Below are 16,915 nucleotides of genomic sequence, written 5' to 3'. Positions count from 1 at the left end.
GGAGTAGTGGCTTCCGTCTTCCCGCCCTGGGTGTCGGTGTAAGCGGCGGCGGGGAAGGAGGCAGGTTTGTTTGTGGAGTGCCACCGCAGGGATGGTGTCGCTGCTGCCGCGCATCGAGCGGCTCTCGTCGCGGGTGGTGCGGGTGCTGGGCTGCAACCCGGGACCCATGACTCTGCAGGGCACCAACACCTACCTGGTGGGCACCGGCTCCAGGTAACGACCCTGCTCGGGGCCGGCGGGGAGGGGAAGCGGACCGGGCGGCCGCCGGATCCCCTTGCGCCGCGGCCCGCTGGAGGCCTGTGCGCTGCCTCCGGCTGTTCCGAAACCTCTTAATTAGGGTAAAAAAGAGAAAAAACCCAAGTATTACAGCATTCAAGTCTCTGTGACCGGTGCTAGGGGGCGGTTTGGGCAGGTGGGGGTGGACTCGCGGCCGGGTGAGGGAGTGCCGTGAGGGAAGACGGATGGGTGACCCGCCTCAGGCCTCCCGGGCCGTGTTAAACGGTGGCTCCTGCGGCTCGTCCTGGAGCTGGAAATGTGTGGTCTTAAGTTTGTTTATTATTTATTCCCCCCCCTTTGTAAATTGCTGCGTCACTGGTGCGGTGGAATGTCAGGGAGGGGGTGTGGAATACGGAGGCATCCTTGACTACCACATTGCTATGTAATGTAACATTGTCACAGAGCACAAGGAACTGTCACTGTTTGGGGTTTCTTCTCTTTCTTTTGTCCGTGTGTAGAAGAGTCCTTATTGACACTGGGCAGCCGAATACTCCTGAATATATTGGCTGTTTGAAGCAGGCACTGTCAGAGTTCAACATCTCAATTCAAGAAATTTTAGTGACACACTGGCATTATGATCACATTGGTGGAATATCTGATATCTGCGAAAGCATCCCTAATGGTAGGCCAGAGATTTCAAGTATTGTTGAAAATGCTAGATACGTGGTAAAGAAGAAAACTTTTACTGAGTACTTCTGTGCAAATCAGATAGTTTATTCTTCTAGAATCTCCGTATAAACTATATGTAATTTCATGATACTGCTGCAGTGTATAGAATAAGAGCAGTAGATCATCTGAATATTGTAGTGGCAGGTTTTCTTCAATTTTAATGCATATTATTATAGTGAATTTTTCTTACATGTAAATAATGAGACCCTAATTTAACATCAGCAGTTTGCATGGTATTAAGAGAAAAACTGGATACTCATTCCTTTCTATATTGACAGTAATGACAAATTGACCATTCTTTTTGCTGTGTGAAAAAAAAATAGCATACTCTCTGAAAAAGAAACGTGCATAACTTTGAGATTCCTTACAGCAGACCATTAGTAATTGCTGACAAATTCATAGGCCTCAGATCAAGAGAGGAAAGCAGGTAGGGCAGTCTGCAGGTAAATTCTGATCTAGAAATATCTACTTAGTGTAAATAAACAGGTTTCTGCTTTAATATCTGGCAGGAGGATAAGCAGAATGGATAATGCGGCAGTTCTTAGCGTCTTGGACTTTGTCACAGGCTTCATCAGAGTTTGTGAAGTTGCCAGGTGTTTGTCTACAAAGAAGTGTAGGCATTAGTTAAAACAGTGTTGATGCCTTTGTGAGATTTTTGATCTTGTCAACCCATGAGCATGGTTGTAAAGGCTAGCAAAGGATATAAATAACTTTCTGGGTTGCTCTATGTAGCTGTTCCAACCAAGGCATTCATAGTTCATGTACAAGTGAGGATGGCAGACACTGAGGGAAGTTGCAAATCAAAGCCTCCATCCAGTGTTAGGCAAATGCTGAATGGTGCTTCTGTGAATCATAATGCAGAATGTGAGCACAGAAATGCGTTGTCACAGAAACTTGTGGGTTTTGGTTCTTGATGGGTCAAGATTTGTAAACTATAGTAATTCTTGACATTTCTTTATTATTTGTGCTTTTTCATCTTCAGAATTGCTGCTTGTCCAGTGTTCAGATTCAGTGGCTTTCACTATTCAGTGTTTGTGGCTCTAGAATAAATTCACTTTGTAAACAAAGTTACTGTACCAAATTTCTTGTTTCAAGTTTTGTATTCATACTGTATAATAATTAAGCTTTGTTAGTGACAGATAATTTTCTTTGCTTTTTTTAAAACAGACTCAGAATATCGCATCAGTAAGCTTCCTCGTGTCCCTTACCGTGAAGAAAATATAAGAGGAGGACATAAATATTTTTATCTTAAAGAGGGAGATGTGGTGCAGACAGAAGGAGCCACACTCAGGTAAACACCAGTTTCTGCAAGTTTTCTGGATCACAGTTTTTCTTCAGAATTCTGACATATATATGTATCCTAACTTCTAATGATTGTCAAGCCATACATCTAGTCTTTTCTACATTTAGGCATATAGACTTCCTATCATGAATTAGCAGGGTATGTTTATATGAAGAAATTTGTTTTTATGAATGAGGATTATCAGGAATTAGCCTTTAGTTTTTATTTAGCAGACAAATTAAGAATATTTCCCTTAAAAATATTTTCTCCAGGAAAATTAAATGGGATTTTACTTACTTTCTCATCACTCTTAGATGAGTAAGTATTATTAAAATAGATACATTTGTGAAGTTTATTGTAGTCTGGATGGATTATTTGGGATGCCTTTCTTTTTAGTTTTAAAATATTTCCCAAAATGATACTAAAACATATGTAAAATGTTACATCTTAAACCTTTAACCTGTCAGGTTCTTGTAGGGTGGTGTTGTGGTTTAAACCGATCCACACAGCTCGTCCACTCACCCCCCTGCCCCAACCCTCCCCACTCCCGGAGGGATGGGGAGGAGAATCAGGAGAATGTAACTCCCACGGGTTGAGATAAGAACAGCCCAGTAACTAAGGTATAACACAAACCACTACTGCTACCACCAATGATAATATTGATAAGAGAAAATAACAAGAGAATACGATACCACCGCCGAACAAGTTCGACCGCCCCCCCCCAAAGACAGACTGTGCCCTTCCGGGTAACTCCCAGTTACCTCCCTGGGCATGACGTGCTGTGGTATGGAATACCTCTTTGGCTAGTTTGGGTCAGGTGTCCTGTCTCTGCTTCCTCCTGGCCTCCCCTCGTCCCCAGCAGTGCATGAGACTCACAAAGTCCTTGGCCAGAATAAACATTACTTAACAACAATTAAAAACAATAGGTGTTATCAGCTCTCTGCCCAGGCTGGAAGTCAAAACACAGAGCTTGCACCAGCTAATAAGAAGGAGCAAAACGGCTCCTGGTAAACCCAGGACAGGTGCCAATTCAGGAGGACTTTTTCCCAGAAAGCATGTTGCCTGTCTTGTTAGCTTGAATGAACGTGAAGTAGAAAGCCACTCTGCCTCACACAAACACACACACTGAAAAGATTGGACCATTCTGTTACCAGACTTCTTTCATTAATAAGGCATTACTCTTCTAAGGACAAATCTTGCTTGTTTTCCTCAATTTATATGTGAATTATATTCCACTTGTAGAATATACCAGTTGGCTGATTGGAATTAAAAATATACAAAGGATGTATGTGACCAAAAGCATTTTATTTTGTTAGTGTGAAAATAAAGTAAACAAACCAAACAAACAAGCACCTAAGCAACAACATAGAGAGTATTATATTGAATATTGCAGATCTATCACTAGCCTTAGTGGCATGTTTGGACAAAATTGATTTAGAGATCAGAAACAGCTTGTTAAATTTGAATCCAAGTAAGACAGAGGTGGCACATCTTGAGGTTTGGGGTAGTGTGACCAAACTTTATGCTTGACTAAAAGCAGGTATTCCCACCTTGTTAATTCAGTAAGCATTTTAAGGATATGATTAGATGCACCACTGGCTCCAAAATAACCAATAACTGCATTGTAAATTTTGGTTAACCACCTTCAAGTTTTCAAGGTGTGTCAGGCAGTGTTGGGTTCTTTTTCTTTTGTTTTTTTCCGTATTAGTGGTTAAATTTCATCAGGAACTGGAGGATACCACTTCCTACCAAGACATTATGAAGCAACCAAAGAACTTGATTTTCATGTTGCCTCTGTAGGGTGTTGACTCACCTGCTTTCTGGTGGACTCAGTATTCAGTAAGAGCTGGAAGTCATTACATCAGGTGGTGCTGTGCTTCTGGCCTCCTAGCCCTCTACTGATGTGGTTGGGTATTGTTTACCATGTACACTGTTGGCCCGTACAGTGTGCTTGACACCAAGTCTGTCAGTTCATTGCTTTGATGCATCTGCCATTAACAAGATGATTCTGATGAATTTCAGCAGTGGTGTAGGTCTGAGTTGTGTTACTTTCAGTTTGAATCAACTTCATCATGAAGCCTTCTGCCTTTCAAAAGTTACAGTGAAGGGACACTACAGTACAGCTCCTTAGAAGCTCATAATCAGCTGCCTATTTACCTTTTGATTCATTCTAATGCAGTACTTATTCAAGCTGTGAGGTCCTAAATCCTTACCATTGATGTTTAATGACCTGCACATAGAACAGCTAGAAGACCATGATTACTTGTTGTATTTGACAGCTCCACTCTGTCATGGGGCTTTCAGGGAAAAATAAATTTTGGGAGACAGAACTTTATCTGTGTTGGATCCAGCAGTTTATAGCTAATTTCTAAAAGAATTGGCACCATCATCCTTACCCTGTTTTGCTAAATGCAAAATGTTTGTCAAGAGTTTCATGCATTTCAATCTGCAAATGACATGACAATTCTTCTTTTTTAAAGCTTCAGAGTAAAGCCCTTTATAACACAAATTCTACATGGCTAGCCAGCTCCCTTAATTCACTTTTATTATGTGTCATGCAAGTAAAAGTAGGTTTGAGATGTATTCTCTACATGGTGTAGGAAAATAGACTGGGATTAGACAAAGCAGTACCCTGTTTACATTGACATTTCAGCCTTCTTTGGTCTATTTTTTTCTGTTTGTGGGCTACTTTCTAAGTGTACGATTTTATTATTTGTTTCTAGCTTCTGAAAATGAATCATATATGCTGTATGAAAAGCTTAATGCTTTTTGTTGTTGTTTTTTAAACAGAGTTTTATATACACCTGGACATACTGATGATCATATGGCTTTACATCTAGAAGAAGAAAATGCTGTATTTTCTGGTGACTGCATTTTAGGGGAAGGAACAACAGTAATTGAAGACCTGCATGACTACATGAAAACTTTGGAGAGGTTGTTACAAATGAAAGTAGATATAATATATCCTGGTAAGTGGTTCTACTTATAACTGCTCTGGTTTACTATGTATTTTTTAACTACAGCCTCTAAGAATCTGAGAGCTCTTACTGTAAGCAAGCACCATTGCTAAGGTAACAATTCAAGTTCACTACTTAATGTATGTCCAGTGCCAAGGAGACTTTGTGGCATGGTGGTTTGCAAGACTTGAGATTTTTTCAATGATAGGTATCTTTCCTTCCCAAGATTTCTCCATTTGAGGGTGAATCTTGTGCTTCTGTGCCTGGAGCACACAGAGGTCAGAATCACTGTTGCAGTCATACAGCAAATCTGTGTTTCTGATATTACTCTATCTGTACGTTTTAATGTACCCTGGCAGAAAAAATAATAGTTGTTGTTTTGGTCATTTGCATCCCCAAACACACTGCCAGTGTGAGTTACTTAGGAATGTTTTTGGAGAGAGATGTCTGTCTTTTGCAACATGGATTAATCACAAATTTATCTTGGAAAGCTGCAGAACTGTCAAATGGTTCTCTTACTTTACTGACTTAGCTTAAATTTGAAAAAGAGCCAAGAGGCCAAACACCATGTTCTAAAAATGTCACTGATTCAATTGTTCTGTGACTTTGCTTTCATTTTTTAACTCTTATCTCCCACAAACCTTGGGAATGCATTTACTTTTCATGTAAACCACATGTCTGTTTGGCAAGACTGGATTTTAAGAAATCATTATGTAACTAAGGTTTAAGCTCCTCATTTGGTTTTTCAGGACTACATCTCAGGATTTCTTCTGACTTTTTCTGTTCCGTCTTCTTCCAGTTGTCATTCTGAGTGACTGCGTCCACATTCTTAGTTCTGTCTTCCTCCATTAACCATCTGTGTTTAGCCTATGTAAGCAAATCTCTTTTGCGTTCATTCTTAAAATATGCTTCTTGAAGTAGGTGTTCTTTAAGTGCTTTAGGATCTAAGCATAAAAATGCTATTTAAGAAAAATATCATTATAGATGTTTCATGGATGTGGAAGCTGACATAGAAATAGTGACTTGCTCACAGTAATTTACTTTACTACTAGTAAAATTAATATTTTAGCCTCCAGAATATCAATCTATTGAGCAATCAAATGTTCTGCTTTCCTTCTTTAATACCTTCAGAACACAGTATGTGCCTCTAATTGAGGTTCTGCCTTCCAAAATTCCATACATGCCAAATTAAATTTTATCTGTTATGTTTCACTCTCTCCTTAGTCATTATTTATCTAGATTATACATTGACCAAGGTTAAATATTTGTGCATTTATTTGTAGCTTTTTGCTACACTGTTGTCAGTATGTTCATGCTGTACTTGCAGTAAGAAAGCCAGTGGGATATTACACATTTTCAGTGGTGAGTAGCTAAGTACTGAGATAGTTTGGAACTAACTTTCTTTTTCCATCCATGCAGCACAAAATGTATGTGCATTTGTGTATAAGATAGCTATTGCCCCATCAGAACAATTGTTTAAATTACCAGTATGAACTACAGTAACATGGTAACTAGAAGGTAGTTTGTTTTACCAATACATTCTGGATAAGTTCAGTACTTTGACTTTATTGCAGTTTTAGGTCTTCATAATTCTTGAACGGTTTCTGTACATGCTTTAGCATTCACATTGCAGCCTCAGAGTTAAATGTAGGAGAGCATGAATTTCTGTAACAAGCCAACTGCTGGCTACCTGTGAGTAGCTGAATTTTGCCTTCCCCTTCCACATTTTTTTTTATTTAATGTGGAAATGAATTCAGGCATAATGCTCGTGACAGTCTAGTTGATGAGAATTCTTCAGACCAGAAAAGGGCTTTTTAGTCAGTAGAGGGCTCCCCATCCTGTAATAATAAATGATGTTGCTTGAAAATACAGGTACAAAACATACTGGAGTTAGGAAATCTGAGTGAAATTTTATGAGCCGATTCTTTTCTTCAAATTCATCCTTTGTGCTTTAATTTACAGTAAAGTAAGAGAGCCTGTATTACTTCATAGGGTGTTACGAGAATAAAAACTTACTGTTTCTGATCGTATGGTCTCTACAGAATTCTGAAATAATAAGAAGCTGCTGGATACAAAGTCTGAATTACTGGAAAGATGGTCGATTTTGACATCTCTTTCACATGCTCAGGAACATTTTACATTTATGCAGATATTTATTGGTGAAGCTAACTGTGTAGCTGTTAATTATGGATGGAAAAGATCCACATCTGGATTTAGTTGTACGCTTTCTGACATGATTTTAATGTATGTATATATGTATATGCATACACATTTGCTGTAATGTGTATGAAATTCCTTTAACTTTGGAAAAAGTGGGTTCCATTCCAGGTACTGACATGCACTTAAAAGAGCAGGGACTGGTTTTAAGACTATCTTGTGATTCCATGTTCGGGCCTTGATTTTGAATACTTTAATATGACTTCTGTCATTTGAGGATGCAAAAGAATGGACAGTTACCATTATAGGCTCCTTATAGTCTCTGCTCTGTACATCTTGATGTGTTTTTTCTAAATTTAAATTCTTGTTTTTATAAATGGTAACATATTGACTAGAGATACTGTCGTATTTGTAATTTACGTTGCACATAACAATAGTTTCAAATTAAATATCTTTGAAATCATTAAATATATGTGCATATGAGATTACAGTTTTATATTCAAATGTTGCATATTTGTTATTTATAATACTATCTTTACACAAGTTAAGCTTCAGTGTATATTTTGTCATTTCAAAACTGCTGAAGTGAATGTATAAGTGAATATATGCACAGATATTTTTACTTGTGAAGAAGAGATTCCTTTGACACTTCATTTCATGGATATTCAAACCATGAAAAATAAGTTGCTGTTTCTCTATACACTGCTTGTCCTCAGGAAAAATAAGCTCTAATTTTAAAACCTTAAAACTAAAACCCCGTGTAGTCAGTTAACCCAAAAATACAAGTAAAGAATACGGGTTTTTTTAAATAGCCTCAGAAGAAACTGATTTGGATGATAGCAAGTAACTTCTAAAAAAAAAAAAAAAAGGTATGTTTTTTTACAGTAGTTTCTGTTCTATCAATTTTATAAATTCCTTGGAGTTGTACTGGCAAAGCCGGAATTTGGTGCTGCTACTTCAGGTGAGGTACACAGGCAAAGAAATAGAAAATCTTGCTAAAAGTATGTGACAAATATTCATGCAAGTAAATTTCTCCATAGGTAAAACATTAAATTTAATTTCTGTGCATGTAACTCTCAATGTCTGCAAAATATTTAATCTATTGTTTTAGCGTATCATGAGGCAGTATTTGATTTTTCCACACAGATTAGTTCTTTACCAATTAAGCCTTCTTCTAGTTTGAATGAAAGACCTTTCAGTAAGTTGAACATTTCTAATCTGCCATAGTAAAAACACATTTTGTTCATTAACCAGCCAGACGTAAAATGATCCACATATAACCTTCCTTGTGCATTGCTTATTCCTGTCCTGACACATTCCAGCTGGCTCACTGAGTTGTGTTCTACTAATTTATTTGATCAGACTTATGAAAGTAGTTTTTTAAGGGAATAAAGTACAGTGTGTGAGTCAGTTTTGAAGATCTGTCCTGGAAAATTTATCTGTTGTAATTAAAATGTTACTTCTCTCGCCCTTGTGTTCACTAGATAGCCCCCAGCAGCACAGTAGTACATGGGTCTTTTGCCTCACCACTACTGTTCAAAGACCAGGATCAGTTAAAATCATCAGTATCAATATCCTTTAGGGAGAGTGGTACAAGCAGAGGTAACACAAAATCTCTTCAGCAGTGAACTCCTTTCCTGAACTCCCTTCCATTTTTTTTTTTAATAGTCTGATCTTCCCTTACTTTCCTTATACCATTTGAAGTGTTCCCTTTCCACGTTCACGTTTTTTCAGATCCTAATTTTTCCTTTCCATCTTAATACATTTCCGTTGAAGACTGTGATGCAGACATCCAAACTTAATTTTTGCTTATTTATATGGCAAAAAAAAAAGGGGGGTACTCTGACAGGGTGGTATGTACAGGTGCTGCTCCCTTCTTATGACTTTTAAGTTTACCAGAGTTTACATAAGAATGATTCAGTTATTCAATAACATGCTTAATTGCAAATATAAGTAATAGTGCTCTGTTATGTGTCTTTGATTTAGGTCACGGCCCAGTAGTACGTGATGCAAATACTAGAATCCAGGGTTACATTTCTCACCGAATTGCACGTGAACAGCAAATTCTGAATGTTTTCCAGAAGAATGTTGGAAAATCATATACATCCTCGGAACTCGTAAAGATAGTATACAAGGTAATTGCTGATTAGAATTTTTTAGATCAAACTAAAAAAAAATTGAAGTTATGCTCATAAAATGGTACGTAACAGTTTAAGTATTTGAGTGAAGAGCATGGTGGCTTTTTAAAAGATATAAAAGAAAATATTTCTGCTTGTTTGGAATTCATATATGACTGTGCATTTAAATTATATTGTTTAAGCACTTTATTGGCGTGGGGCCTGGATGATTCTTACGAACTCTTATTTTATTATCGAGATGGTCCTAAGCATAGTTTCATAGGACCAAGCAAAAATAAAGTTTTAGTGCTTGGTTCTAAGTGAAAAGTAAGAGATGACTGTTAATTGTTATTTGCCAAGGTGTTTTTGGAGTTTTCTGAAAGATTGGTTAAAACTTCTAGTTCCTGGTCTTACCAGTTTGCAGGAGGGTGCAGAGGAGCTGCAGTTGTGTAGAAATGGAAATCTTTCAAAGTTCTTTTTTAAGATTCAAAAATTACTGAGTTAGTTTTCTAGCAAATTTTCCTGCCAGACTCATTATTTGGAGAACTTTTTCATTTTCAAAAAGGAGGCTTACTTTTAAGATGATAGAGCTGAAGATGATGATGTTGAGGAATGGTTTTGGGTTTTACCTAATGAGCATTGGAAATGTTAATAGACATTCTGTTCTTCTGAAGTTGTATAGGGATATTTAAACCCATGCAAATATTGTCATGGAATAAAAGTGAAAGTATCAGTGGACAAATGCATCTTTAAATTTCTCTTTAAAAATACACAGCTACACTGATAACCTGGTGCAGACCAAGTTTAGAAGAGCACAGGTTTCTTAGCATTGGCCAACCTTTACATAATACAGATGGATAATGCAAAGCATGAGCAAAGCAAACAGAAGTGTGTTATTAGGCTACCAGTTTAACTGCTGTAAAATTGATTTACTCATTTCGGTTTGTTGTCATTATATAACTGAGTGCTCAACATAGCAATTCAGAAGAGAAAAATCTATATTAATAAACTACAAGTTCCATATATTGAAAAATAATTGGGAGATACTTAAACAAATAGAGAATGCCTATTTGTGTTCCCATTAGGAGATCCCTGAAAATTTACTTCGAGCAGCAGAAAGTAACCTCCTAGTGCACTTGAAGAAGTTGGAGAAAGAAGAAAAAGTGTGTAAGTTGTGGATGGAGGGTGGAAGGAGCATAATTTTTATTTTGATTTTCTGTGTGCTGTTTCTCATTGTATTTTAGTGCATTATTTCTTGGCGTGTAAAAAAAATACTAAAATAATACCTGCAGTTGGTTGCAGTAGCTGTCCTTCAGGCAATTTGAAGTAGAATTATATACAAAATATATATACAATTATACACTGCAATGCGTATACCTCTCATTTTTTATGTAAGACACACCATGGAATACATTCCTCTAACACTAGCGTTTTACCTTTGTGTATTTGCTGAAATTCCTACCTAACTGTGCGTGCACATAGCATTTGATGGGATTACGTTTTACAGTTCTGCCTTTCCTAAACATGTATTGTTGTATGTTTGTGTTCTAGAGAGAGTTAAAATCACATAGTGTGAATTTTTACAATCTCTGGTTAGTACAGTACTGAAGTAGAGCAACTATATTTAGTTTGCTGTTTCTAGATTGTGCCTTTACAAGGTGAAGTATTCTGTTTCTGTAACCTCATATGCATGTAGAAACATCATTCAGCCAGAAGCTAAAGAAAATATTTCTTTTTGTACATTATATAACTGCACCCGGGACTGACTACTTAGAAGTAAGAATTACACAATATTTACAACTGTTCCAAATTTTCAACATTTAGGAACCTGAATAACAACATGAAATTAGTGTATTTCTTCCAGCTTAGACCTTCTGTTTATTTTAATAATAAATCAGCTACGAGGTGCTATTTGAACAGCTGAGACTTGGTATTTGTAATAATAATGACCTTCTTGTTATTCAAAGAAAATAGACTAGAGTCACACAAAGTCATTACTGAAGTTCAGAAAATCATGTCCTTATGCCATGAAACCTTAGTGCCTGATACTTGGTGCACCAGCTCTTGAATGGGATCTCAATTCTTGGATATTAACATACATTATTGACCTACCTACACATTTTTCCAGTTTGGTTCCACAAGAGTCCACATGGGCCATCAGAGGCCTTTCAGACTATCCTTTCCTTTCACAGAATCACAGAATCACAGTAAAGAAGTTCTTCCTGATGTTAACGTGGAACTAGCTCAAGCAACAGCATTTTCTGTTTAGATGAAGTAGCAGATAAATTACCATCGTCTTTAAGGTAGACTTGCAGTCCTTCCTGCAAAAGATTGTGTGTGTGCATCTTAAATGTCCAAGAATTAATTTGTTTGAATGAGAAAGTGATTTTCATCCCTTAAGCCAGGGTGGGATTTTTTGGTTGGGTTTTGGTTTTTTGTTGTTTGTTTTCAAAAAAAGCACCCTTTTCATGCTCACTAGAAAAGAAAAAAAAAAAAAAAACCAAAAAACACCAAAACTCAATTTTCCTCAGAAATCACCTTTCAGTTTTGAAGTGTCAGCAGATACGGAGCTTCAGATAGATATGTTCCCCAAGTTGCAACTGTTTGCAGTTACTGGAAAGCTTAAATAGCTAAAGGAGGAATTGTTGTGACTCTTGTACTCAGCTCCATGCTTCAGCTTTCCAGAAAGCTTAGTTGTCCTTTAACATTTTTTGGTTTGGTTTGGTTTTTAATCGTCAATTTGTGCTCACAGAGAAGGTAGAAAGCAATCTTACCAGAACACTCAGGGGTTTTCTGTGCTGATCTCCGCAGTGTGGAAATGGTTGCTAAATTTTTAAATACAAGCTTAGACCCAGATCGATGGTAAGCATGTAACATCATGTGACCTGAGTTTTTCAGTTCAAATTAAGGACATCTGTTAAGGAAGATTGATTCTGTTGGTTCTGAGCATGTAGCATACAAATGCTTGTGTACTCATGGTACGTATTAATTTGGCTTTGATATGGTGTCCTTTCCACATAGTCTGAGTTGCAGTATTTCAAGTTTGGTTCTCATTATGGAAGACTTGAGTTGCAGTCATAACACTGTCCGCTTAATTTTCACAAAGCATTTTTCCAAAGAAACATGTTGTCAGTATTGATAATGAATATGACAGGGATATTACAGCATTACAAGAGAGTTACTCAATGCAGATTATGGCCATATGCTGTCTGCTGCAGTCATTAATTCACCTCTTCATTGTAGGGATTGCAGTTTATGTTAACGTAACTTCTATAGCTTCACTTAGGAGTGATACTGCCTTTACAGATTTGCTTTTCTCACTTAAAACAGAAAACTAATGCTTTGTGTGGACAAGCATGGTACAATAGGTGCATGTAAGCTTTCTCCGATGTTTTGATATAAAAATCTTGGTCATTGCTGCACATTTTTAGAACACAGCTGATGAAGAGATAAAAATAATTTGGCTGTTCCTCATTTAGCAGTACAAGGTTATTTCTCTTAACGTTCATAAACTTCAGAAAAGGAACCAAGTGCTCTGTTACCTCAAATTTCTTGATATCTAGAATTCTAATGTTCTGAACTTTAAATAACTGTAGGTTTATTAAACCCTATTTTATTAATCATTCTTTATATTGCTAGGTTACATTGTGAAACAGTGAATGTTTACCACCTCCCATTAAAATTCAACACTGGCCTGAGGGAAAGTATTCCAATACTTTAAATGAAAATGACATGTATAGACATACATGCATATGTACAGGTGAAGTTTGAGATAGTTTATATATATATAGTGTCTAAATGTTAGTTTGCAACTAATGTGGTCTTGTTTTCTTAACAGTACGTGAGGACTCTCCCAACCTCAGATGGAAAAACAATTTATAAGTCACACAAGATTGCTGAAGAATATTTTAAATCTGCACAGTTGCTGCATGAAAAAATAAAATTATGAGCTGGGACAACAAGCAAAATCACAACTAATTCTTCTATTATTTTTTTTAAAAAAGTGATACCAATTTTAAAGCATCTAACAGTCAGTTAATTGATGGGTTTGATATTATTATTTTGGGAAATTTAAAAATAACCTGATAGATACTGAGTTAATAAAATAGAATGAGTGCGAAGAGCTGAATGTTTCCTCTGTTATAAAATAAGGAGCATTATTATCATCAGTGGCAGCAGACAAATAGCAAGGTCTTGTAAACCGAATATTACGATATTATAAACGTAATAAATCAGATTTATTAAAAAACTATAGTAAAAAGATGTTATTCTAAATCTGTTTTCATTTCCTTGTGCTTTCCAAAAACTGATTTTCTAGCAAGTTATCTGTACATTCTAAAAACCAAGTTATTTTTGTTAACAGATGTAAATACTGGGGTTTATATTCCTTTTCTAATTTAGCTGCCTGTGCACATCTTTGCTGGTTGCTCACTGCAGTAAGTTTTAAAAAACACTGAAAGTAATTCCAGACTTCTCTGTTTTCTGATGGAAACACTTTTTCTGTGGAATTCATTCAAAGGATTCATTTATTTTAATTGATCAATGTCAAAAAATGCAGAGTCGGAGCAGACTCTTAAATTCTGTATAAGATTCTGCAAGAATGTTATTAAAAAGCTGTATAAATTGAGATGTATACGCACCATATAATGTTAACTTTGCCTATCATTCTGTAACTAGCAGCTTCAAGTTTTGGTGTTAAATCCATTTCAACTACAAATATTTTAACAAAAGTTTGTATTTGATTGTAAAATACTGGGTAGTGTATTAAAATACAATGAAGATTAATTTAAACTGCATATTCAGTTCTCTGTGTTGAATCAGAAATATAGAATAGTTAGGGTTGGAAAGGACGTTAAGATCATCTAGTTGCAACCCCCCTGCCATGGGCAGGAACACCTCACACTAAACTATGTCACCCAAGGCTCTGTCCAATCTGGCCTTGAACACTGCCAGCGATGGAGCATTTACAGCTTCCTTGGGCAACCCATTACAGTGCCTCACCACCCTCACAGGAAAGAACTTCTTCCTTATATCCAATCTAAACTTCCCCTGTTTAAGTTTTAACCCATTACCCCTTGTCCTATCACTACAGTCCCTAGTTAAGAGTCCCTCTCCAGCATCCCTATAGGCCCCCTTCAGACACTGGAAGGCTGCTGTGAGGTCTCCATGCAGCCTTCTCTTTTCCAAGCTGAACAGCCCCAACTTTCTCAGCCTGTCTTCGTACGGGAGGTGCTCCAGTCCCCTGATCGTCCTTGTGGCCCTCCCTGGACTTGTTCCAACAGTTCCATTTTACATTGGACATTACGTCCAGCATTCCTTTTTACGTTGAGGACATCAGAACCTTTCAGAGGTGTATATATATTTGTATTACTTTGTATTCAAAAATGTGTGATGTTTTTATGATATACATACACGTCTTCCAATGCTGGATCAACCTTAGGAAAAACAAAACAAAAAAATACTCAAACAAGAAAAAACCTACAAAAAATACAGATATGATGTGTTTGAAAGCACCAGTGACAATTTGTATGTCCTTGAAAATCCTTGAAAACCTTTCACCGTTCAATCCTGTACCCCCTTGTCTGTCAAACATGTATATATTTAAGGCATGTCATAATAGCTATCATTTTATGAAGTTGATGCCGTTTGTTCTGATCAGCTGAGCCAAATCCAAAATACAAATATTACCAGGAATAGCAATCCACAACTGAAATCATAATCTGAAGTAGTAACCAGACTGAGGTTACTAGCCCTCCCCTGAGAAGGGGAGATAACTTTCTGCTCTTAAAATTATCTTTTTGCAGACTTTTTTGATCTGGTTTTTACCAGATCAATGACTCGTGCTCCCTTTTAACTTCCTGTGCAATGCCATTTTGGGGTCTTTTTCAGGTCTCCTGGTTTTTCCTCCTTTGTGTTTTCTGTTTACCTGCATTTCATATCTTGGCCACTTTTTTGCCCCTTCTCCCACAAACCTTGTATTTTTTCAGTTCTTTTTGGATTATTTCTCTCTTCATAATTACTCAGAAACTTTCACATGGACTTCCTGCCATTACTAATTGCTGGTTTCCTGTAGCTGTTTCATGAATTTACAGTTACCTCTCTGATCATGAGGAATAAACATGGAATTATCAGCTGAAAAACTGAAGTCACGTGCTCTGAATGATGTCATTTTGCTTCAGGAAAACAGAAAGATCAATGAAATGGCAGTTTTCTGTCATGAGGTCTAAAAACCTAAGCCAGCAGGAAACTGGTGTAAAGTGGTGATGTCTCATGAACTTTCTGAGCTAATAAAGAAATCTGCTGGTAGGCACAGTATCTTCTGTTTTTACTGTGCTTCATCTTTAAATACACAGAAATGGCTTTAGACGTCAGTTAAAGTACTGATGGAAGTTGCAGGCAGCAAAGAAAGCAAGAGGATACAGATCAGAGAATTCCATGTTCCACTCTGTGCTGTAGCGAATCCATGACACTCTCAGAAAATGGTGACATTGCAGTTTAACCAGTCTTGGCATTAATGATTGTGTATGGTGTCTCTGGAATGTTAAAAGCAGAAATTGTGCTAAGATTCATATACAATAAAAGATATTTACATTAGCCATGACAAGTTGTGAAAGTCTTGGGACTCCTTGTTGATTATGAATCGGAGTGTTTGCTTATTTAAAAATAAGAGTGGTAATGTAAGCTAAGTGTCACATATGTATAGAAATGGGGGTTAGCCTTTTTACATCCCTGACATGAATTCATTCATCTGTGCGGTATGCATTAAAAGTTAAGAATGAAAACCGGAGAACGTGCAATTTCTGTCTTATCAAGCTGGAAGGGCAAATGTCGTTTGGTGAGTTAAGTTTCTAAATTGCCAGGAACAGAAGCTGGAAGAAGCACAAACTGTGTTTCCAGTCTTCTGCCAGCTAATTTGGAGATCCTGTCCTGAGAGGAGCATCACTGATCATCGTTCAGAGTCATAAAACTGGAATCTCCCCTAGAGTGGCTTGTGTCCATTACCCCTGGTGTTTTCCATGTGACTGACTCATTGTAAAAAGGGAGTCTCTTGCTTACTTTTAGCTACCCTTTAAATATTGGAATATGGTGATAATGTCCCCCCTGAGCCTTCTCTTCTCCAGGCTGAACAAGCCTAGCTCCCTCAGCCTTTCCCCATACAGCTTCCCAGTCTTCCGATCATCCTTGTGGCCCTTCTGTGGACCCCCTCCAGCCTGTCCATATCTTTTTTGTAGAGTGGGGACCAAAATAACACAGTATTCCAGGTGTAGCCTGACAGGCGCTAAGTAGAGTGCAATAATGACACCTATATCTCTGCTGGGGATGCCCTTGTTGATGTAACCCAGCATCCTGTTGGCTTTCTTTGCCACAGCTGCACACTGTTCACTTCTAATGAGCCTGTGTCCACCAGGACCCCAGGTTTAAGAGCTAAGAAAAAGGTTTGATGGTAGTTACAACCT

The 16,915-nt window shown here is 37.4% G+C and overlaps 1 protein-coding gene across 2 annotated transcripts; it reads left to right on the top strand.

The window, feature by feature from the left end:
- Window positions 1-5: 5 nt before the first annotated feature.
- On the top strand, window positions 6-16,062 carry LACTB2 (lactamase beta 2). Of its 2 annotated transcripts, none has more exons than XM_065668429.1 (7): window positions 6-213; window positions 735-898; window positions 2,113-2,236; window positions 5,018-5,196; window positions 9,328-9,476; window positions 10,544-10,621; window positions 13,297-16,062. In XM_065668429.1, exons 1-7 carry the CDS (start codon window positions 92-94, stop codon window positions 13,405-13,407), a joined length of 927 nt encoding a protein of 308 aa, XP_065524501.1. In that variant the 5' UTR covers window positions 6-91; the 3' UTR covers window positions 13,408-16,062. The 2 variants fall into 2 exon arrangements, with proteins under 2 accessions (XP_065524501.1, XP_065524499.1); XM_065668427.1 differs by having other exon boundaries at window positions 7-213; window positions 10,544-10,625.
- Window positions 16,063-16,915: the final 853 nt, after the last annotated feature.

The sequence above is a fragment of the Lathamus discolor genome, chromosome 2, assembly GCF_037157495.1.
Source record: "Lathamus discolor isolate bLatDis1 chromosome 2, bLatDis1.hap1, whole genome shotgun sequence".
NCBI lineage: Eukaryota > Metazoa > Chordata > Aves > Psittaciformes > Psittacidae > Lathamus > Lathamus discolor.
The sequence above is the reverse complement of the archived record's forward strand: the minus strand, read 5'-3'. Positions and strand labels throughout refer to the sequence as shown.

Excerpts from the sequence above, each read along its gene's own strand:
- LACTB2 (XM_065668429.1), top strand. The coding sequence starts at position 92 with ATGGTGTCGCTGCTGCCGCGCATCGAGCGGCTCTCGTCGCGGGTGGTG. Across the intron at positions 2,237-5,017 it reads ACAGAAGGAGCCACACTCAG|AGTTTTATATACACCTGGAC; the intron begins GTAAACACCAGT and ends TTTTTTAAACAG. Across the intron at positions 5,197-9,327 it reads AGTAGATATAATATATCCTG|GTCACGGCCCAGTAGTACGT; the intron begins GTAAGTGGTTCT and ends TCTTTGATTTAG.